Here is an 18,177-nt window from a genome sequence, read left to right as displayed (position 1 = left end):
TCGACGTGAAAGGGTTTTTTTTGTGACAGCAAGTCCTTCAACAGCAAGCCTGCAGCCTTGAGTTGTGTTGGCCTTTCATTCAGACTTTCAGAGGAAGAAAAAAAAAATCCCAATGATAATTTCTCAAACAGGAAAATGGAGAGTAGCCTGCAATTCTCTTGCTGAAGACTTTAAACAATCGCAAGTTGCGGGTCTACTCCCAACGACGCGACTTCTGCAGATAAGATTGGTTTTGTTGCCGCAATAGATGTTTTTGTTTGTTCGTTTTTGCTAGTGTGCACGTGCAACAAACCTGCATTTATGAAAACTTTCAACTTTTCAAACCTACCCCTCTACAGTACAGCGTTGCCCTCAGGCAACGGAAAGTTTTCTTAAGCCCCATATCCAGTACTTGTTTCTTTAAATGATTTCAACTAATTCGAATGGTCAAAAAAGTATCAAAGAACAGTCCAATAAGGTGTGGGAGTCACTATGAAGCACCGTTTGAAGGCAGAACTTCCTTTTCTGACACTTGGTCACAGGAGCAGGTGGTGTGAGAAGAAGGCAAGATTATTTGGTTCAGAAATCTTAAAATCTATAAAATGACATGAACTTTAATAAAAAAAATATGTTTGTGTGTATGAAGGTGTAGAGAAGCCTTTTGTCAGGTTTATGACTTTCTTTTTTATTTTGCATGTTCAGAAATTCAGTTTTTCTTTTTGTTGCCTCAGGGCAACGTTGTGCGATAAGGGCTACTTTTCAAGGAGGTTTTTACTGACCATGTGTTTGGATGTTATCACATATTATCACATGCAGTAGTTCACAATATAAGCTCTAAATATACTTGTACTTATTTATTTATTAAGTTTTACTTATTTAACACGTTTCCACAGAAAAATGGACATAAGATCGTTCTTTGTAACTAAAGAGCAGGATTCGTTTGTTGGGTAACATCCCATCTGACAGCAGGGACAGTGAGGGGGAGTGGACGGGAGAAAAAGTTTGAGCAGAAGTCAAAAAATAACTTCAGAAGTTCTTTCAGAAACTCTGGTTATCATTCAAATTATATATATAGCAGACAATACACAAAATAGAGGTCAAATATCAAGCTGTAGTTATTCTTGTTGTATTTTCGTTGGCATTGGAAACTTACTGGTATCTTACTGGTATCTGTCAATAAAAATATATAAAAAGGGAGCATGAAGATGAAGACTCTCATCCCTAACAAGGGTTGGGTATCATGAACCATTTCCAAGAAACATGGATTTGATAAGAAACGTGCATCTGGATTCTGCTTATCAGTTCCTAACTTTCTGCATGTTTCAGTGGTGCTCCCGACTGATTAAAAAGTGTCACTTATCTGCTAGGACCTGCTAAGTGGACGTAATTTCAAGGCATTTGTTATGCAGTACGTCAACAAAGCAACGTCTCAAGCTCAGGTACAAAACAGGTGAGCTGATATTCACCATTTATACTGAAGGGAAACGAATGATGTCTACAGATGATTCCAATATATTTTTCTTAGAGATGAGTCCCCAGAGACGCCCCTCTAGGACACAGTAGACACCTTTCACTTTAGCCATGAAGGGGAAGGTGAGCAAGTGAATATAGGTCACCGAATGCTGACAAGATCTGTGGTGAAAGGGTTGGAACCAGAACCAAGAGTCAATAAGGACAGAAATCAAAAAGTAGAATCGGAATCAGATTTGGAATCGATAAAAGTAAAATAATACCCAGCTCTATTCCTAACCAGGATTTCCGCTTGGACAGTAGGCTACCTCACACAGGAACACCCTTAGTAATAAAGAACTGCTTTTTGAAGTTTCACAGGGAGTGAAATGTCATTACATAAATAACATTATATGACAGGACACACTACATGATACAAACCTATGCCTGTGTCAAAACCAATTGATCAGTGTGTTTCAAGTGTTGTTTCCTTTTTGCTTAATGATTTCTTGCCATTTTTTAAAAATATTTATGATTTTGTATTTCTGTCTGAGCATAGTCTTATGATCTGTGAATTCATAATGTTCTATGTGATTCTGTACCATTGTTGCACAACGTTGCCCAACGAAAAAATATTTTGGGGTTTGGGAAGGTCCAAAAAAAAAAAAAAGTTAAATCATTGTCCCAAAATGAACCAAGAAATGATGTGGAATATTTTTTTCATGTACCATCAAATAGTCATTGGGTATAAGCAAATATTAAAATGATGCTCTACTTCTATTTCGTATTTCTCATTTTAACGTGAGCACGACTGATAAACTGTAATTCAGCAGTTTGTCCAGCAGGTGGTGTTGTATTATCATTCTCAGCCCCTGTCTTCTGTAATTTATCATTCTGAATTTTTTTCGTTTTTTCTGATAACGGCTGTCTGCAATCGACATGATTTTCACTTTCACATACATTGAGTAGGCTAAAAAAGAGTAATCCCACTCCTTATCTACAAATGAACACCATATCAGATTGAAATATTGATATTAATCTAATATAGTTTGTTTGATCTAGATCTGAAATAAAACTCGAAATTGAAAAGACCTTAATTAAATGACTCACTTGCAAAGTGATGAGTTTGACTGTCTCGCTGTGTCCTTGCATTTGAGGTGCTCCACAACACGTCATGGAAAAGATGCTGTCAATGACACAAACCCCGCCCTTTCGAAGTGACGCCTATCTGTGTTCTGCCTTTTAATTGGAGTTTTGGCTCCAGTCAGTCACGCACCGACGCCCTCTTCCGTACAGCGGTGCAGAAAGTATTGCTTTTCAGAGCTGGCTGGTCGCTGATGGTTCATGTGCGTGCATGTCGAGACTGGAGAGGGCATGCTGTCAGTTTGAGGCTGTAGTTTTGAGTTCCTCCTCATTTGCTGTGTTATCTTCTTTTGGGTTAGATAAAGCGACTGTTTCCAAAGCTCTCAGCTTTCCTCATCTGGAATTCACATCTGGAACTCTTTCAAGGTGAGTGCGTATTTTTTGACAAGTAAAATTCAGTGGTCTTTTACTAGATTGTTTATTTATATTTTATTTATTTTTATTTTATTATTTTATAAAGTAAGTCGTGTTTCCCTTTGGAAATCATACATAGTCGAATAAGTCACGTGCATTTAAAAGTTGCATTGCGGTGCCTGTATGTTCTTGCTGAGGTCAAACACTTCAGAACAGTTAAACAGAATAAAAATTCTCTTTCAAAGCTTTTAAGTGAAACAAGCCAACAGTAAGACCACATTCCTTTAAACAGTGGGTTAAACTCTGCACTAGGGGTTCCTAAACAGTTGGATCATTTGCAATATTCCTGTTAAAGTATTTCATAACATGTGATTTACACAAAAAAACATGAATAGATTTTTTCAGTCTCCATGGAAACTCCCACTTCCTCTTTCTCTAGACAAGAAAATACAAGTTGTGGTGGATAGATCTTCCATATAAACCTAACATAGGCCTGCTGTAGGTCTCTGCCATAGCAGTAGCAAGCTATCAATAACCACAAGCCAAAACTATGAATAATGTGCCTTTACAGTATGAGAGGCTGCATCTCTCATGCTGAGTGGATGTAGGTGTGTGATGAGACTCAGCGCAGATTGGATCCATTTTCAGATTTAATCAGGGCTTGAGCTCAGCATCTCACTACACAGTGTTTGGAGCAAAAACATGAATATGGAGAATTTTACAATATGTCGGTTACCATGCATATGGCAGATGTAGTAAATTCCCTCATAATTACCATTCTGTGAGATTCTCATACTGAACATTGGGCTTGTGCCAAAACCTTCCTGTCAAATGTCAACGTTAATCCTAAAAAATCTGGGTGAGTCAAAGCTACTTTTGTTTGGAAAAATATCTCTTTGGCTCACGTACAGAGTAGCTATAATTTGAGGACTTACAAAGTGTTATCGCAGCTCTTTTGGGTGTTGTGTCAACAATTCAACAGAGGAGGCTTTTCAGATACTCCTTTGGCTGTGCGTGTTTTGGAACATGTGTGAGGCTCAACAGGGCTACTGAGAGTTTCTTTGCATATGTCTGTCATATGGTACTCAGATTGGTATACAGGTGAAGGACAAAATCACATTCACCATGGAGCATTTTGTTTTTGTTTTGAGAACAGGAGGCTGTCACACTGTCACAGCTGTGTGGATTGTTTGGTTGACCAACAGGTTACTTTTGCAGCTCCAGAGACTGTTTTGTTCTTATCACTCCCAGAACAGAGATTGCAGTCAAGCACAGGGAGGGAAATGAATCAATAGAATCTGTGGAATGCAGCAGCAAAAAAACCCAAAACATCTTTGTCTGTCCCACAGTGATTTCAGGTTTCCCCGGCACCAAGCTGAATCTTTGAATAAATGTGCACAACTTATAATCAATTCCTCTGTGAACATCTATCCAGTTTTTTGTGCCGAGTCTTTGCATTAGATGGAGTGTTTCTGCAGTTTTCCAGGTCACCTGCTGTGTGCTGTATGTACTCAGGAATGTTCTATTATAGGGCAGAATATAACACAGATAGCCAGTCCAGCACGTTGATATTTACCAATCAGTAATTCCCTTGAATTGATTAGCCACACTTGGATAGCAGAGCATGTAGAGCTGTAAATGTAGTTGAAGTCACTAAACACATTATTATAAGCCATACAGTAGCCTGTGTAACATTGCTCCAGGGTCTGCTCTCTACCTTTTTGAATATCCACTAAACAAGTGAATAATGCAGGAAGTGGAGAAATAGGACCAGCAGAACAGCTGTTGTGACACCTCATTCATGTGACTGGTGTTGCCTCTTTTTGCATGGGGCTCCATAAATAAATCATGTGGTTTCATATGTAAATAGGTAGATGTGGTTATAGGCATGCAAAGGTGAAACTAAAGTTATGGACCATGTCTGTTTTTTCTTACATTTCCAATTTGATTTTAGTTTTTATTTTTTATTTAGTAAAAAATTACAAAAGTTGTATCAGGTGTTACAAGTTCACCAGTAACTAACTGTCTTTATATCAGGTAAAAAAAGTTTTTAACTTATAATGACAGGTTGCTGATCTTGTCTTTTGCTTCAACCAGAGGCTGAAAGAAGCTTGAAGGCTGATGTCATAACTACTTCAGAGGCTGCCAGATATCAGCATGAAATTTTAACGAGGGCAGCACTACCAGATACTTTTAACTTAAAAACAATAGTTCACTCCACGAGCAAAAGCATGTTTTCACCAAACTCCTCTGTACAGCCTCGGTCATTTGCTTGGTTAGTAGGGCTGAATTATTCAAAATGTTCACAATCTTAAAAGACGGCAGCTCTGATGTACTTAAATAATGTAGGTCTTTGAGTCTGAAAATAATATTTTCAACTTATCTTTACTCATTTCCACATTTGGGCAGATGTTAATTACTAAGTCAGTCCTGGCTTGTAAACGCACAAGGTTGTATAACGAAAAGAAAGTTTTTAGTCTCTTCAGGCTAAACACACAGAACGTAAGATATAATTAAGTGTTTATGAAAATATGATAACATTTAAAATAAAATAAAACAATATATACAATTATTTATATACATATACATACACGTGTACACTCGGGACATTCCGCAGTGCATTTTCTGAATTTGTGTCTATAATTTAATGTAATGTAATTTAAATATCTTCAGAATGAATGCCTGTATAAAGTAATGAAGAATGTGATGTCTATTATGTCATTATTGTAAGGATTGCATTTTAAAAACTACTATATGATAATTCCCTCCTTCATAATGATGGATTTTGTGCTCTGTCCTGAGAACACCTAATCAGCTGTCATTTATGCCAATGGGGAACTATTTTGTTTCAGTCTGCAGAGGATCAGCTAAATTCCATCCCTGCCTGTTTTCACAGTAACAGTATCATATTTTAGAGCAAATTTTGTCATACGTTTTGACCGTTTCTTCCATTAAAAACCGGAGCCGTGTGCATTTTAAACATTTAGATATAATAACGTTGTGCACAATAAAATTCAACTTTGACAAACAAACATTTACATGCAGTGTGACATAGGGTCCTCTCTGTGGGTCTTGTAGCATTTTTAGCCATGCTAGATTGGTGGCTCTCGGGATGGCAATGCCAGTATGTCAGATCATCACTTTGATCTAGACATCTCAACAACTGATGGGTGGATTGGCTTAACATTTTGTACATGCCCCAGAGAGGATCAGTACTAATGACTTTGGTGAACCCCGTACAATTCATTGAGCACCATCATTAGGTCAAATTTTAATTCTTCTGTACTGGTTTATGACCAAATACCTGGAAAGGTAATAACATTTCCATAAACCTTACTGGTACTTTGTATTCAGTGCTAATTAGCAAATGTTAACATGCTAACAGGCTAAACTAAGACGCTAAACCTTGTAAATATAACCTGTTACACATCAACATTGCGTTGTCACTTTGAGCATGTAAACAAGCCCCAAAGAGCTGCTAACATGGTGCCAGAACCTTAGTCTTATACAGTGACAGCTTTATGATTTCATTTCATAGCTTGTTTATGTCGCAGTGTCAGTGCAGTGCAGTTTTTTAAAGATAATTCAGTCAGTAAAATCAAGCAAGAAAGAAATTGTGTTGTTTCTCTTGTTAGAATCATATAGTGAAACTTTTCCAGAAATCTCTTACTCTGCAGTACAATAAAAAAGGCAATTAGGTCAATACATCTCTACAAATAGAGAAAGCAGACCAACTTCAAAGATATGTGGGTGAGATGGGATCACACCACAACTTCAGCAACACACGCTGCAAATATTGTCCTCCAAAATACAACTGCAGTCGAACCACAAAAACACAAGCTTGTCAGAGATGAAAATTCAATGCCGCTTTTTGTAAGCTCCCCGCCCTTTTTTGTCTCTTCAAGGAAACTACAGCTTGAGTCAGCTTCTGATGCTGTGACATCCCAGCTTCCATGATATACTGCAACAGAGAGAGGTTCATGCTGTAGGCTCATCCATACTCCAGTGCTGTCAGTTAGGAACACTTTGGTGGGTGACAGAGTTCAGGCATGGAGTAAATCCCTCAAGATGCAGTAACTCCTCACAGGCAGACAGTTTATCTCTGTCTGTCCATAAATGGAAGACGATGCCATGTCTAAATATATCTGCACTCGAAGGATTTGGAGGTTGCTTGTGGCGGTGAAGATATTCTTTCCAGTTTTTGTGATATTTTTTGGCCACAAAAAGGATCTGCTTGATAACAATGACACGGACCCTCTCAATGTCATCATCCACTACTCTGGGTCAACACCTCTGAATTAATATGAGGCTAGAGGTGGAGATGCTGCTGTTGCATCCTAATCAGAGCAGCGGTTGAGTCGTAAGCACTAATCTTTAATTTGGGAAAGTAACAGCTGGATCGTATACCGTCACGCAAGTTGCTACTTGTGACGCACTGAGGAGCACTTTCTACCATGGAGTTCAGCGCATTTTTGATTTTTCCCCCACACTTTTGTCAGTGAGTGTTGAGCTAAGCTGTGACTCTACCCTGCGTCCTAATGAGCTGGTGTTGAGTTATGAGGCTGTCAGGCTCCCCCACACTGTGAATATAACAAAGGAGGACCTCTGCCACAAGAGAAAGAATTAGAGACAGAGAGAGGGAGGACGGTGGTGTGGGAAGGCAGGGAGCGTGTGACGGATGTGGTTGATTAACAGGATGCAGTGTGGTGTTTGTGAGTGTGTGCTGAAGAGCTTGTCACATTTCAAACAGCAGTAGCTTCATGAATGAAAAGATGTCTTATGCAGCAGGAGGTTATCGAGGTCTGTCTCTCTGTCATTATTACAATTACAGTAGAGACGCCTTCAAACTCCTTTTCATACAGCTAAAAGTGTTAGATTATACATAGCACGATTTGAGCCCAGCAGCGTGAGCCTGGTTTTTGGAGTGGCTCCCTCCAGCCTTGGCAACCTTTCACAACAACTCCTTTAAGCAGATCAGGAGCAGGCGTGACCATCTGTGTGTCTTTCTTTCAGAGAAGGTGTGGCCATGTGCCCGCACACACACACACACACGGATGTGGGCTGGCAAACATTACCCTGCTTGGTCAAGAGATGTACTAATGAATAATAGATCTCATGGATGAAACCAGTTCTCTGTCAGTCCGCTGCTAATGGCTTGCTGGGTGCTGCTGTGCTGACCTGTGATATCGCTTGAAGAATATATTTTAAGACAGAAAGACCTCTAGACTCTGTGCCCTGATTCTACAGATGGTTTTATTATTTTTTGCCCTACTTCTAGTTACACTGTTCAGATTTTTTTGGGAAAGGATACAGGGCAGAAGTAATGGCTGGAGAAGGTGATTAATTACCGCACCTGCTAAAAGTGACTTTCACAGGGGTAAAGCCTGAGACTTTCAGGACTTCAGGTTTCCCGTGCAAATGCCCACATTCAACTCACCGTGATAACTCTTCAGACTTAGATAAGAAGCAGATTCTGACTGACAGCAGTGTTCTGCTCTTCTACTGATTGCAGCCTGTTGAAGGACCTTATCTAGTCTCAAAACACACATTTGAATGAAACAATCTAAGAAATACTGCATTCCGATTTCAATTGCTTGTCTTCCCCTCTTATGTCGTCCCAGCCACTTTTGTTGATGGTCAGCATTACATGAGATTTGCATACTGAAAAACATGAGACACCACTGTTAAGAGAATGAAGAGAGTGCTCAATCATGTGTGTTTGCCGCTGAAGACATGAGATTCTCCGAAATTATGCTCGTAATTTCTGGGCATATTTAAGTAATTCGTTTTTGAAAAATAAAAAAACAACATTTTTGGAAATACACTTATTGGCTTTCTTGCCGGGAGTTAAATGAGAAAATCAATACCACTCTCATGTTTGAGAGTCATATCAGTCTTCTCCTCTTACTCTGAAGAAAGCAAACAAGGGTATTTGCCAAAATGTCAAACTTTTACTTTAAATTTTACAGTAAGTCTTTTTATTTCTCCCCTCAGAGAATTTTTATCAGCTTGGTATTGCTGTAAAAGTAAAGAAATATGCAAGAATAAAAAGCAGGTATATTGCAGTATAAAATCACAGTGTCACAAATTAGTTCACTGTGGCCAAAGCATTAGAAAATATTGTTTTCCGCTTATTTCTGATCAAACCCTTTTCTTTGCTTCTTTTATGTCAGGGTTTCCCTTCCCCTGCAAAGACAGAGTTGTTCTGCATTTCAGTAATGAAATAACAAAGACTAAGTGGCTTCATTCCAGCAGGGTAATGTACAGATGTAATAAGATTACTGATATGAAAGTGGTAACTTTTAGATGCGGCAAACGAGAGTCCGGTGTACCGCCATTGGTGAGTAGCAGCTATCAGAAAATGTTCTGACTGTGCTGTCCAAAGCAAAGAAGGGAGAATAATCTGTGTGCTCATGACAAACCAGCTCATAATGAGTTTATTCTGCAGAAGAAAATTAAATGATCAAAATTAAACAGAGGTTCTGATTTGATTTTTATCCAGATGGATGGATACCAGCATTCGAAGGAATGTAAATCACCACTTACTTTCCCCGCCAGAGTTACAAGAGTTTTGCTTTGTTGCTGAAGATCTTTGAATTGAGAGGAATGACTCGTCAGAGGATGGCTGGTGGACTGCAGAGGTATGGTGGTTACTGCAACACCATGTTAGGTGTTTGGTGAACGCAGAAGACGTTTGTTTTGTCATGTTTAGGCTGAAAAGACCAGAGAGGAGCTTAGGGCGGGTTTTGCCACTTGGAGCAGTTTTAAATAAAAATTGATTTTCTTCTGTTTAGATCATTCAGTTTCATCAAACCAGGCCATCACACATCAAAGCGAATCTGTGTGGATTCAGTTCAAGCTGAAAAGCTATTCTTTTTATCTTTTAGAATAAAAATAATAAAAATATTTTTTTTATAGTCTTCCCTGTGCTTTATGCATAAACATTGGCTATTTTATAAACATAGGCCTCATGAACATGTGGAGCAACTGCTTTTCATGGCTTGGAATTGGATTAGAATCTCACAGCTGAGTTTTGCATATGGAATGTTATCTAAGAGATTACGTAAACCTCTGTGTTCATAAAAGTTATCTAAATATAATCTTATCAGCTTGGTAAATGTCAATATTCTATCTATATTTTTATGACTAATGACTAATTTTTCACCTGGGGGAATGCCTACCTCTTGAGTAGCCATAATCTTACTCTCACCTGTCATTACTGAATTCCAGCAGTATTTGTCTCTTCTAAAATGAGTAACAGTCTTGTTATTTTCCCTTTGTATTTCTGAGCAGTGGGAGTCTGTTTTAGAGTCAGTTCCAACCCAGTTACTTTGATTAACTGTGGTGCATCAGTGTGTGTGCTGTCATTTTTGCAAACATGACTTTATTTCCTAAGTAAGCTGTATGTGGGGGTTCAACCATGAGACGTTTATTCTGGTGAGTCACATCCTAATGATGCCTGAAAGCCTGGTAGGCTTGTCTCTCAGACTCTGGAGACAGTGGAAGGACAGAGGAACATCTGCAACATGAACTGCTGAATGTAATAGAGGGCTCTCAGCTTCTGTCAATCTAGTTAATGCAGGGTGAAAGGACATTAAGCCATCTATATCTTTCAGCTGAGATCTATAGCTGACTCAGGGTTTGTTGACAGTTGTCTGGTACGCCTTAAACTAAAAAAACTAGGATAGTTTGTGTTCCATAACAGAGCATATGAGTTCTGAAAGGCAGACATCTCCGCAGCTTGTGAGATGTGTTTTATCTAGGACCTGCAGACATTTATAGTTAGGATTTGTACTCATTATTTGTTGGAATTACATGATATATTGTGATAAGAATATGCGTGCCATTGAGCATTCTGGTAAGTTACGTGACTGGTGAGTGATTCATGGTTTGATAATGGTAGTGGTAAATAATTTTGCAAGAAAAATGTCAAACATTGATTGGTTCCAGCTTCTCCATTGTGAGTATTCACTGCTTTTATCTGTCTTGTTAGGTACGCTGTTTCAGAATGTTATTCAGACAACAAGACATCACATAGGACCTAAACAAAATCAGATTTTTTTGCATTTTAATGACCAAAGGATTATTCAGATTAGTCAATACTGAAAATAATTATTGGTTGTAGCCTATAAAGCTTGATTTATACTCCTGCGTAGGGTCTACATGCGTAGCTACGCCGTAGGCTACGCACGTAGCCAGGCAAATTATAATGTAACTTATAAACCAGTAAATTATAGTAATGGGCCGCTAGTAAAAGTTACTTCAAAGCACGGGCACTTTCTGTCGGCTCGGAGGCATTGTGAGGCTACCCAGCCGACCAATCACAGAGCTTACGGTCCGCGTCGACTCGACGTGTAGTTACATTTTTGCATGTCATACCCCATTTCTCTCCCCTCATTTTTTGACTGCTCTACAGTACTAACTAAACTAAAGTAATAGGTTGACAGTGATGGGAATGTTCACATCTATGTGTCATGCTGTTTTCTCATTATATAACAGTTGCTGGTGCCACCCATCCACATTTTCCTACAATATTCAAGAGATGTCTCACCTCTCCACACAAGCCGTTTAGCCTTTTGTGTAAGAGATTTTGAACATCTGCATGTACATCTGTTCCTGTACCAAATAAATGCGAGTGCTTATATTGTACTACAAATAGACTCAACTTCAGTTACCTTGTCACTCATAGAAATTACAGCTTTACTGTAATATGCAGGGAGTCTGAAGAGATGTATAATGATGTCCTTAGATATTTGTCTGTATTTAACTTTATCCAGCCCTTAAAACAGGTCATCGTTACCGTTACCCAGCAATCATTAGCATTATCCAGCATTAGATCTTAAATAATATATAGTAAGATATTTTGAATACTAGTGTATACTGTATATTGTCTGAGTTGTTGTCCACTAAAACTTTAACACCCACTTAACAAATGTGAAAATGAATTTGGCTTCTTCCTTTATAATTTTATTAATATCAAGATGTTGCTCTGATTTGTATCATGAGTTGGATTTTGTCCATACTGCCTGGTAGTGATTTAATTTAGTGGGATATATGAATTATTCTTTGTAAAGGTCAGTACCATATTTATCCCAAAATACTCTTCTATTCAAATACAGTAGTCACCAGCGTTAAGACAGCTCTTAAGCTTTTTAAAAATTTTAACTTCACCAGTCCTTAACAAGAGAAAAAGATGTTTGCTTTCATTAGATTAGTAGTCCTGATCCCAAAACCTTGCATTTGTTGGTACATATTTGTGTTCATGTATGTACACTGTACATGTGACCATGTGTCTTTTTATGTTCACGCATTTGTACATGAAATGGAGGCCGTCTTGATGACAGTAGAACTTTCCCTGTAGCCTGTGTTTATCTTTTATCCTCAGTAGCTGTCAGTGTTCATGTGATCTCCTCTGTTTCTTTGACCACACACTGGACAAACTCAACACTCACTGCCTGTCAGCGTTCCCCTTTTAAAGCAAGCTGTGTTCTCAGGCACGACTGTTCTGCTCATTAGCACGAGCCACATACACTTGTCTTCATTTTAGACTATACCGTGTTGAGTCTACTTTTTTCTCATATTCTCAGTTTAATTGTGTTTGTCAGTCTACTCTGGGAATGACAGCAAGAACTGTCAAGTGAAGTAAAAGTCCATACTAACAGTAACCCCAATCCCTGCAGCACAGCTCCTCTGTAGTCTAATGCAGTTTTATTGCAATCACTTACTGCATGTCTTCATTGCCATCAAAGAGCACGTGCTCTTCAGTGAGAAAGGGTAATTACTGGAGGTGTGACGTCTAACATTGCTGTCACCCTGATGAAGGCCCGAGAAGTGGTGTGGATGTTGTATCAGATGTAAAGGTGGCCTGAAGGGTGACAGTGGGATTTAGCTGCACATAGCTGATGTGATCAGTGGAAAGTGGATGAATAAATCATAGGAGATAGAGAGGATGAATTTGACAGACAGACAGACAGACAGACAGACAGACAGACAGACAGACAGACAGATAGATAGATAGATAGATAGATAGATAGATAGATAGATAGATAGATAGATCAGTTGTCTGTATCTCTCCTGGTTTGGATAAATGCATTCAGCCATAATTGAGTTCACAAAATGCTCAAGATGTGCTGCCCTGCGGTTGGAGTCCTCTTTTTGTCCTGCCACTTTGATCCATTGTTGTGGCTGCATTTTAGCCGTCTATAACCACGGCCTGTAGTCCGCAGAACAAGCAGGTTTGGCCGAAGGACGGAGGTTCCACATGACTACGCTTTTGTCTCTCCAACACGAGAGGGTGTGTCCATTATGCAGCACAAAGCTTGCGGAAGCAGAGCAGGTAATGTGATTAACCTTGCTGCTACTTCAAAGTGGTTGTCAACACGTGGCGTATCTGATTCAGTCCGAGCCGGTGGGAGACACTGTTTGCATGATTATCTGATTGTTTTCACTGGTAGAAAGAAAATGGTTGACAAAAAAATAAAAAATAAACTTTTTTAGTGGAGCTTTAAAATGTCTTCATCAATAGATCAAGTTTGCTCAGTTGACATGTAAAATGTTTTAATATTGTATATGTTGTGACAAAAGTGGTTTCTAACTCAAGCATATATCAGAAGTTATTGTTAAGGTTTTTTGACTTTCAGTGGAATTGTGACAATATGAGGAACTGTGATAATGTGATCCCATTGTTTTAAAAAAATATAAACTCAGTTTCTTTCAGTCTCTCCATTATCTCTCATGTGTAGTCAGCTTGATGCATCTCATGATTTTAAAATTCCCATCTGTTGGTTTCTAGCACTATTAAAATATGGATTAAATTTAGGAGACACTGTAATTTAAAGACATGCTAGTTTTCTCTCCGTTGACCCACAATCATCGTTTTATCCCGTCTCAAGTTGACTTAGCTTTTGCTCTGGAGTGACGTCATGGGTCAGTTTTCTTTATAGACTTGTTTCATTATGACTCCTTCATGTCATTTGCATTTCTGTGCAAAGAGCATAACATTCACCAATCCTACTTTTTCAGGTACCTACAGGCCCTAATGATGGGCTGTCGAAGTTATCTGTCAGGCCACTGTGTCCTGGATGCAATGTCCTGGGCCACATGATCTGGTCTTGTCACTCTCTGGTTGATCATCGGACCTGAATATTTGACGCTCTGCGATCAGTATGAAACACAACTATACACCCCAACCCTCTGACTGTGTATTTGGGGTAGTACCACCTGGCCTTATTGTCACCAATATACAGGAAAGAGCCATAGCCTTTGTCAGCCTCTTGGCCCGTAGATTGATACTCCTCAACTGGATGCAAGGAGTCATGAACCTGTTAGACCTTAAGAAAAAATGGTGCACTTCAATAAATTCGTGCATACCTGGTCATACCTGACCGTGACAAAGTCTTTGTCAAGTGTAAACACAGTTGTACCCTCAGCACTGCCCTTGGTGTAAATTAAAAGGATGGCCATTTTATTGAAAACAAGTGACATAAATAGCCTAAATGTTACTAGTTAACTGTGTACCTGTCTAGCTAGCTAGCATCAGTTGGTAATCCTCAAAAGTCACTGTAACCAGCTAACTAATAACATTGGCAACATATTTCTACATCAGTTTACATGCTAAACAGGTTTTACTATAAGATAGTGTGTATTATTTTAATTTAAATACATGCAAATATACTTATATATATATAAAGTACTGGTGTGATGACAACTAATGGTCTTTAAAAAATGTATAATTGTTTTCCTGCCAAGAAAACTATAATTACAAACATAAATAAATGTCATTGAAGTTGTTGATTTACATGTATATAAAGTCTTTCCTAATAATGAATTGCTTTTAGAACACTGTTTATTGTATTTGACTAGTGCTAAAGTAGCATTACTTGATTAATCGTTTATAAGAATGAAAGGAATTTAATAATTGATTTATCAAATGATTTATAATTAATTAACTTCATCACCAGTTACAGTTTCTCCAATGTGAGAATTTGCTGCTTTTCTCTGTTTTATATCATTGTAATTAAATACTTATGGGTTTGGGACTGTTCTTTTGACAAAACAAGCAATTTGCAGATGTCACGCTGCAAAGATTGGCTCTGGAAACGTGTGATTTCTTGATATTTTCGCGATGAAAGGTTTAATAGATTAGTTGTTAAAAAAATAGATTTATCTATTTTGAAAATAATTGTCAGTTTCAGCCCTACATACATATCAGTTTGATTTTTTATGTAGGATGTTGCATATTCCAATTCCAATATATTCCAATATACTGAATACTCAAGAATGTACACTCACTGGCCACTTCAGTAGGTACACCTTGCTAATACCCCCTTTTGCCTTCAGAACTGCCTTAATTATACGTTGCATACTTTCAACAAGGTGTTGGAAACATGATAGCATTGTGCAGTTGCTGCAGATTTGTCGGCTGCACATCCATGATGCAAATCTCCCATTCCACCACATCCCAAAGGTGCTCTATTAGATTGAGATCTGGTCACTGTGGAGACCATTGGAGTACAGTGAACTCATTGTCATGTTCAGGAAACCAGTTTGAGATGATTTGAGCTTTGTGAAATGGTGCATTATCCTGCTGGAAGCAGCCATCAGTAGATGGGTGGTCATAAAGGGATGGACATGGTCAGCAACAATACTCAGGTAGGCTGTTGCATTTAAACGATGCTCAATTGATACAAAAGGGCCCAAAGTGTGCCAAGAAAATATCCCCCACACCATTACACCACCACCACCACCAGCCTGAACCGTTGATATAAGACAGGATGAATCCATGCTTTCATTTTGTTGACGCCAAATTCTGAAATTACCATCTGAATTTTGCAACTGAAATTGAGACTCATCAGACCAGGCAACAGTTTTCTAATCTTCTTTTGGCCTTTTCTAATCTTATTTTGTGAGCCTGTGCAAATTGTAGCCTCAATTTCCTGTTCTTAGCTGACAGGAGTGGCACCCAGTGTGGTCTTCTGCTGCTGTAGCTGCTTCAAGGTTTGACGTGTTGTACGTTCTGAGATGGTATTCTGCATATCTTGGTTGTAACGAGTGGTTATTTGAGTTACTGTTGCCTTTCTGTCATCTCAAACCAGTCTGCCCATTCTCCTCTGATCTCTGACATCAACAAGGAATTTTCGTCCATACAACTGCCGCTCATTGGATAATATTGTCTCTTTTTCAGACCATTCTCTGTAAACCCTAGAGATGGTTGTGTGAAAATCCCAGTAGATCAGCAGTTTCTGAAATACTCAGACCAGCTCGTCTGGCACCAGCAACCATGCCACAATCAAAGTCACTTAAATCCCCTTTCTTCCCCATTCTGATGCTCAGTTTAAACTTCAGCAAGTTGTCTTGACCACGTCTATATGCCTAAATGCATTGAGTTGCTGCCATGTGATTGGTTGATTAGCTATTTGTGCTAACAAGCAATTGAACAGGTGTACCTAATAAAGTGGCCGGTGAGTGTATATTCTTATTAAGCCCCAACGCAAACTATGAAAAAACATAGGCCCTACTGTGATTAAAATAAATAAATTTGAGACTAAAAAAAAATTTATGGCCTTGTTAGAATCTTAAAGATGGTCATATACTGCAGACTACTATTTACTAATTTTTCCTATGTGGTCGAACATTGTTTAATCATGCCGGGTTATTGATCAGCGCAATGACAAATTGTCACTCACAATACATGTGTGACATGTGATAGTAGACTGAATGTTGTCATTTCCAATAAAAGGGTCCAGCTATCTTCACACTGTTTTGAAGTGGAAAGAAGATCGGCGGTTAAATCCCTGGCTCCTCCAGTCTGCATGTCGAAGTGTACTTGGGCAAGATGCTGAACCCCATATTTCTCCCGATGGATGTGCCGTCGGTGTGTGAATGGGTGAATGTGACATAGTGTAAAAGGCGTTATACAAGTACAGACCATTTACTAAGTGATGATATTACATTTCACTGATGATCTCACATCTCACTGCATCTTTACATGTGACACTTGCCTTTTATTTCCCCATCACTGAGCTGGCTGTGGAGTCAACTATTCGATTAATGGTTTAGGCACTATAAAACAATATAGCACCTTAAAATGGTTCATTTTGCTTCCTATGTCTACCTTTGATATTTAAGTACATTTTATTTAGGATGTGAAAATGTCATCCAACACTGTTGTACCATGTACGTCTAGTGGCTGCTTTAGATTAATATGATCCTTAAATGCAGACAATCTATCACTCTTTGCAGTGGTAACATGAATTATTTAAACCTGGGGTCTCTTCACTTACAGACCAATTTATGTCTTCCAGTCTTGTCTGTCACTTTGGTGTGCTGATGTTCAGTACACTCTGGGCTGCTTTTCTCATTAAATCCCATATTCAGCTACACAAAGATGGAAAAACTAATTACTCTAAAAAACGTAATGCATTTTTCAGTGAGACAGAGCTAAAAGGCTTTTAAAGACCTTGCCTCTTAGAGCCAATCTTTCTCTCCGCCCTCTCTCCTTGACCCCAACTCCACCCTGTCTTCTCTAAGTAGGGGAATGTTCCTGGTACTCCAGCCGTAGCCTGCTCTGGCCAGTCTGCAGCGAGATGGGCTCAGAGGAGCGCAGTTCAGTCATGTCACAGAAGATATCCTCCCTGTCACGCAGCAACAGCAGCTCCTCATCCAAACATGACAGCAGACAGGTAACACACGCCAGCTGAATGGGGCTTGTCGCACATCACTTATGAATATCCAGCTTCTCTGTTATGCACTGTTCACTGGTTAAATAAGTATGAACTATTAGGTATTTGCGCATTCTTTTTTCTAATACAATTTTTGTATACATATTTTTACATATATCTAATACTTTTTGTGAATTGCAGATACAGCAACTGCCTGTCCTCAGGGATTTCCCTGTCATGGGAGGAGAGTAAATTCCATAACCATACAAACGTTTGCTAGAAGATCCTGCTTTTTTCTCAGATGCTCTTTATAAATACAAGTCTGAGGAGATAGACTCATCTGATCTCTCTTGACATTTTGTATCTTCAGCACCAAGGATTAAACTCCCCACTTGAGAAAGACTTTCTTTCACTGCCTCAGTCTTAGACCACAGTATTAAAAATGCCCTGAATTACTAAAATGCCATTTTGCAACAATTTCCACAAAGGTAGATCTCTCACACACAAATTGCTGAAGCTCTTAGCACAATGAACAGACTGCTCTTACATTTGCCTTGAGCGTTTATCTGTAGGCCACAAACTCATAGATTTT

General features: G+C 38.8%; 1 protein-coding gene across 4 annotated transcripts in view; it reads left to right on the top strand.

Annotated features, from left to right (window-relative positions):
- Positions 1–2,737: 2,737 nt before the first annotated feature.
- The window catches only part of osbpl3b (oxysterol binding protein-like 3b), a 32,505-nt gene continuing 17,065 nt past the window's right edge, over positions 2,738–18,177 (top strand). The window contains exons 1-2 of one of the 4 annotated variants that reach the window (XM_046044402.1): positions 2,738–2,937; positions 17,458–17,606. In XM_046044402.1, coding sequence (XP_045900358.1) covers positions 17,511–17,606 — 96 coding nt within the window. In that variant the 5' untranslated portion in view covers positions 2,738–2,937; positions 17,458–17,510. Of the gene's footprint in view, positions 2,938–17,454; positions 17,607–18,177 lie in introns of all 4 variants that reach the window. The other 3 variants (XM_046044403.1, XM_046044404.1, XM_046044405.1) reach the window with 3 other exon arrangements.

This window comes from Micropterus dolomieu, linkage group LG03, assembly GCF_021292245.1.
Source record: "Micropterus dolomieu isolate WLL.071019.BEF.003 ecotype Adirondacks linkage group LG03, ASM2129224v1, whole genome shotgun sequence".
NCBI classification, from domain to species: Eukaryota; Metazoa; Chordata; class Actinopteri; order Centrarchiformes; family Centrarchidae; genus Micropterus; species Micropterus dolomieu.
Note: the sequence above shows the minus strand (reverse complement) of the source record. Positions and strands in the feature narration are given on the sequence as shown.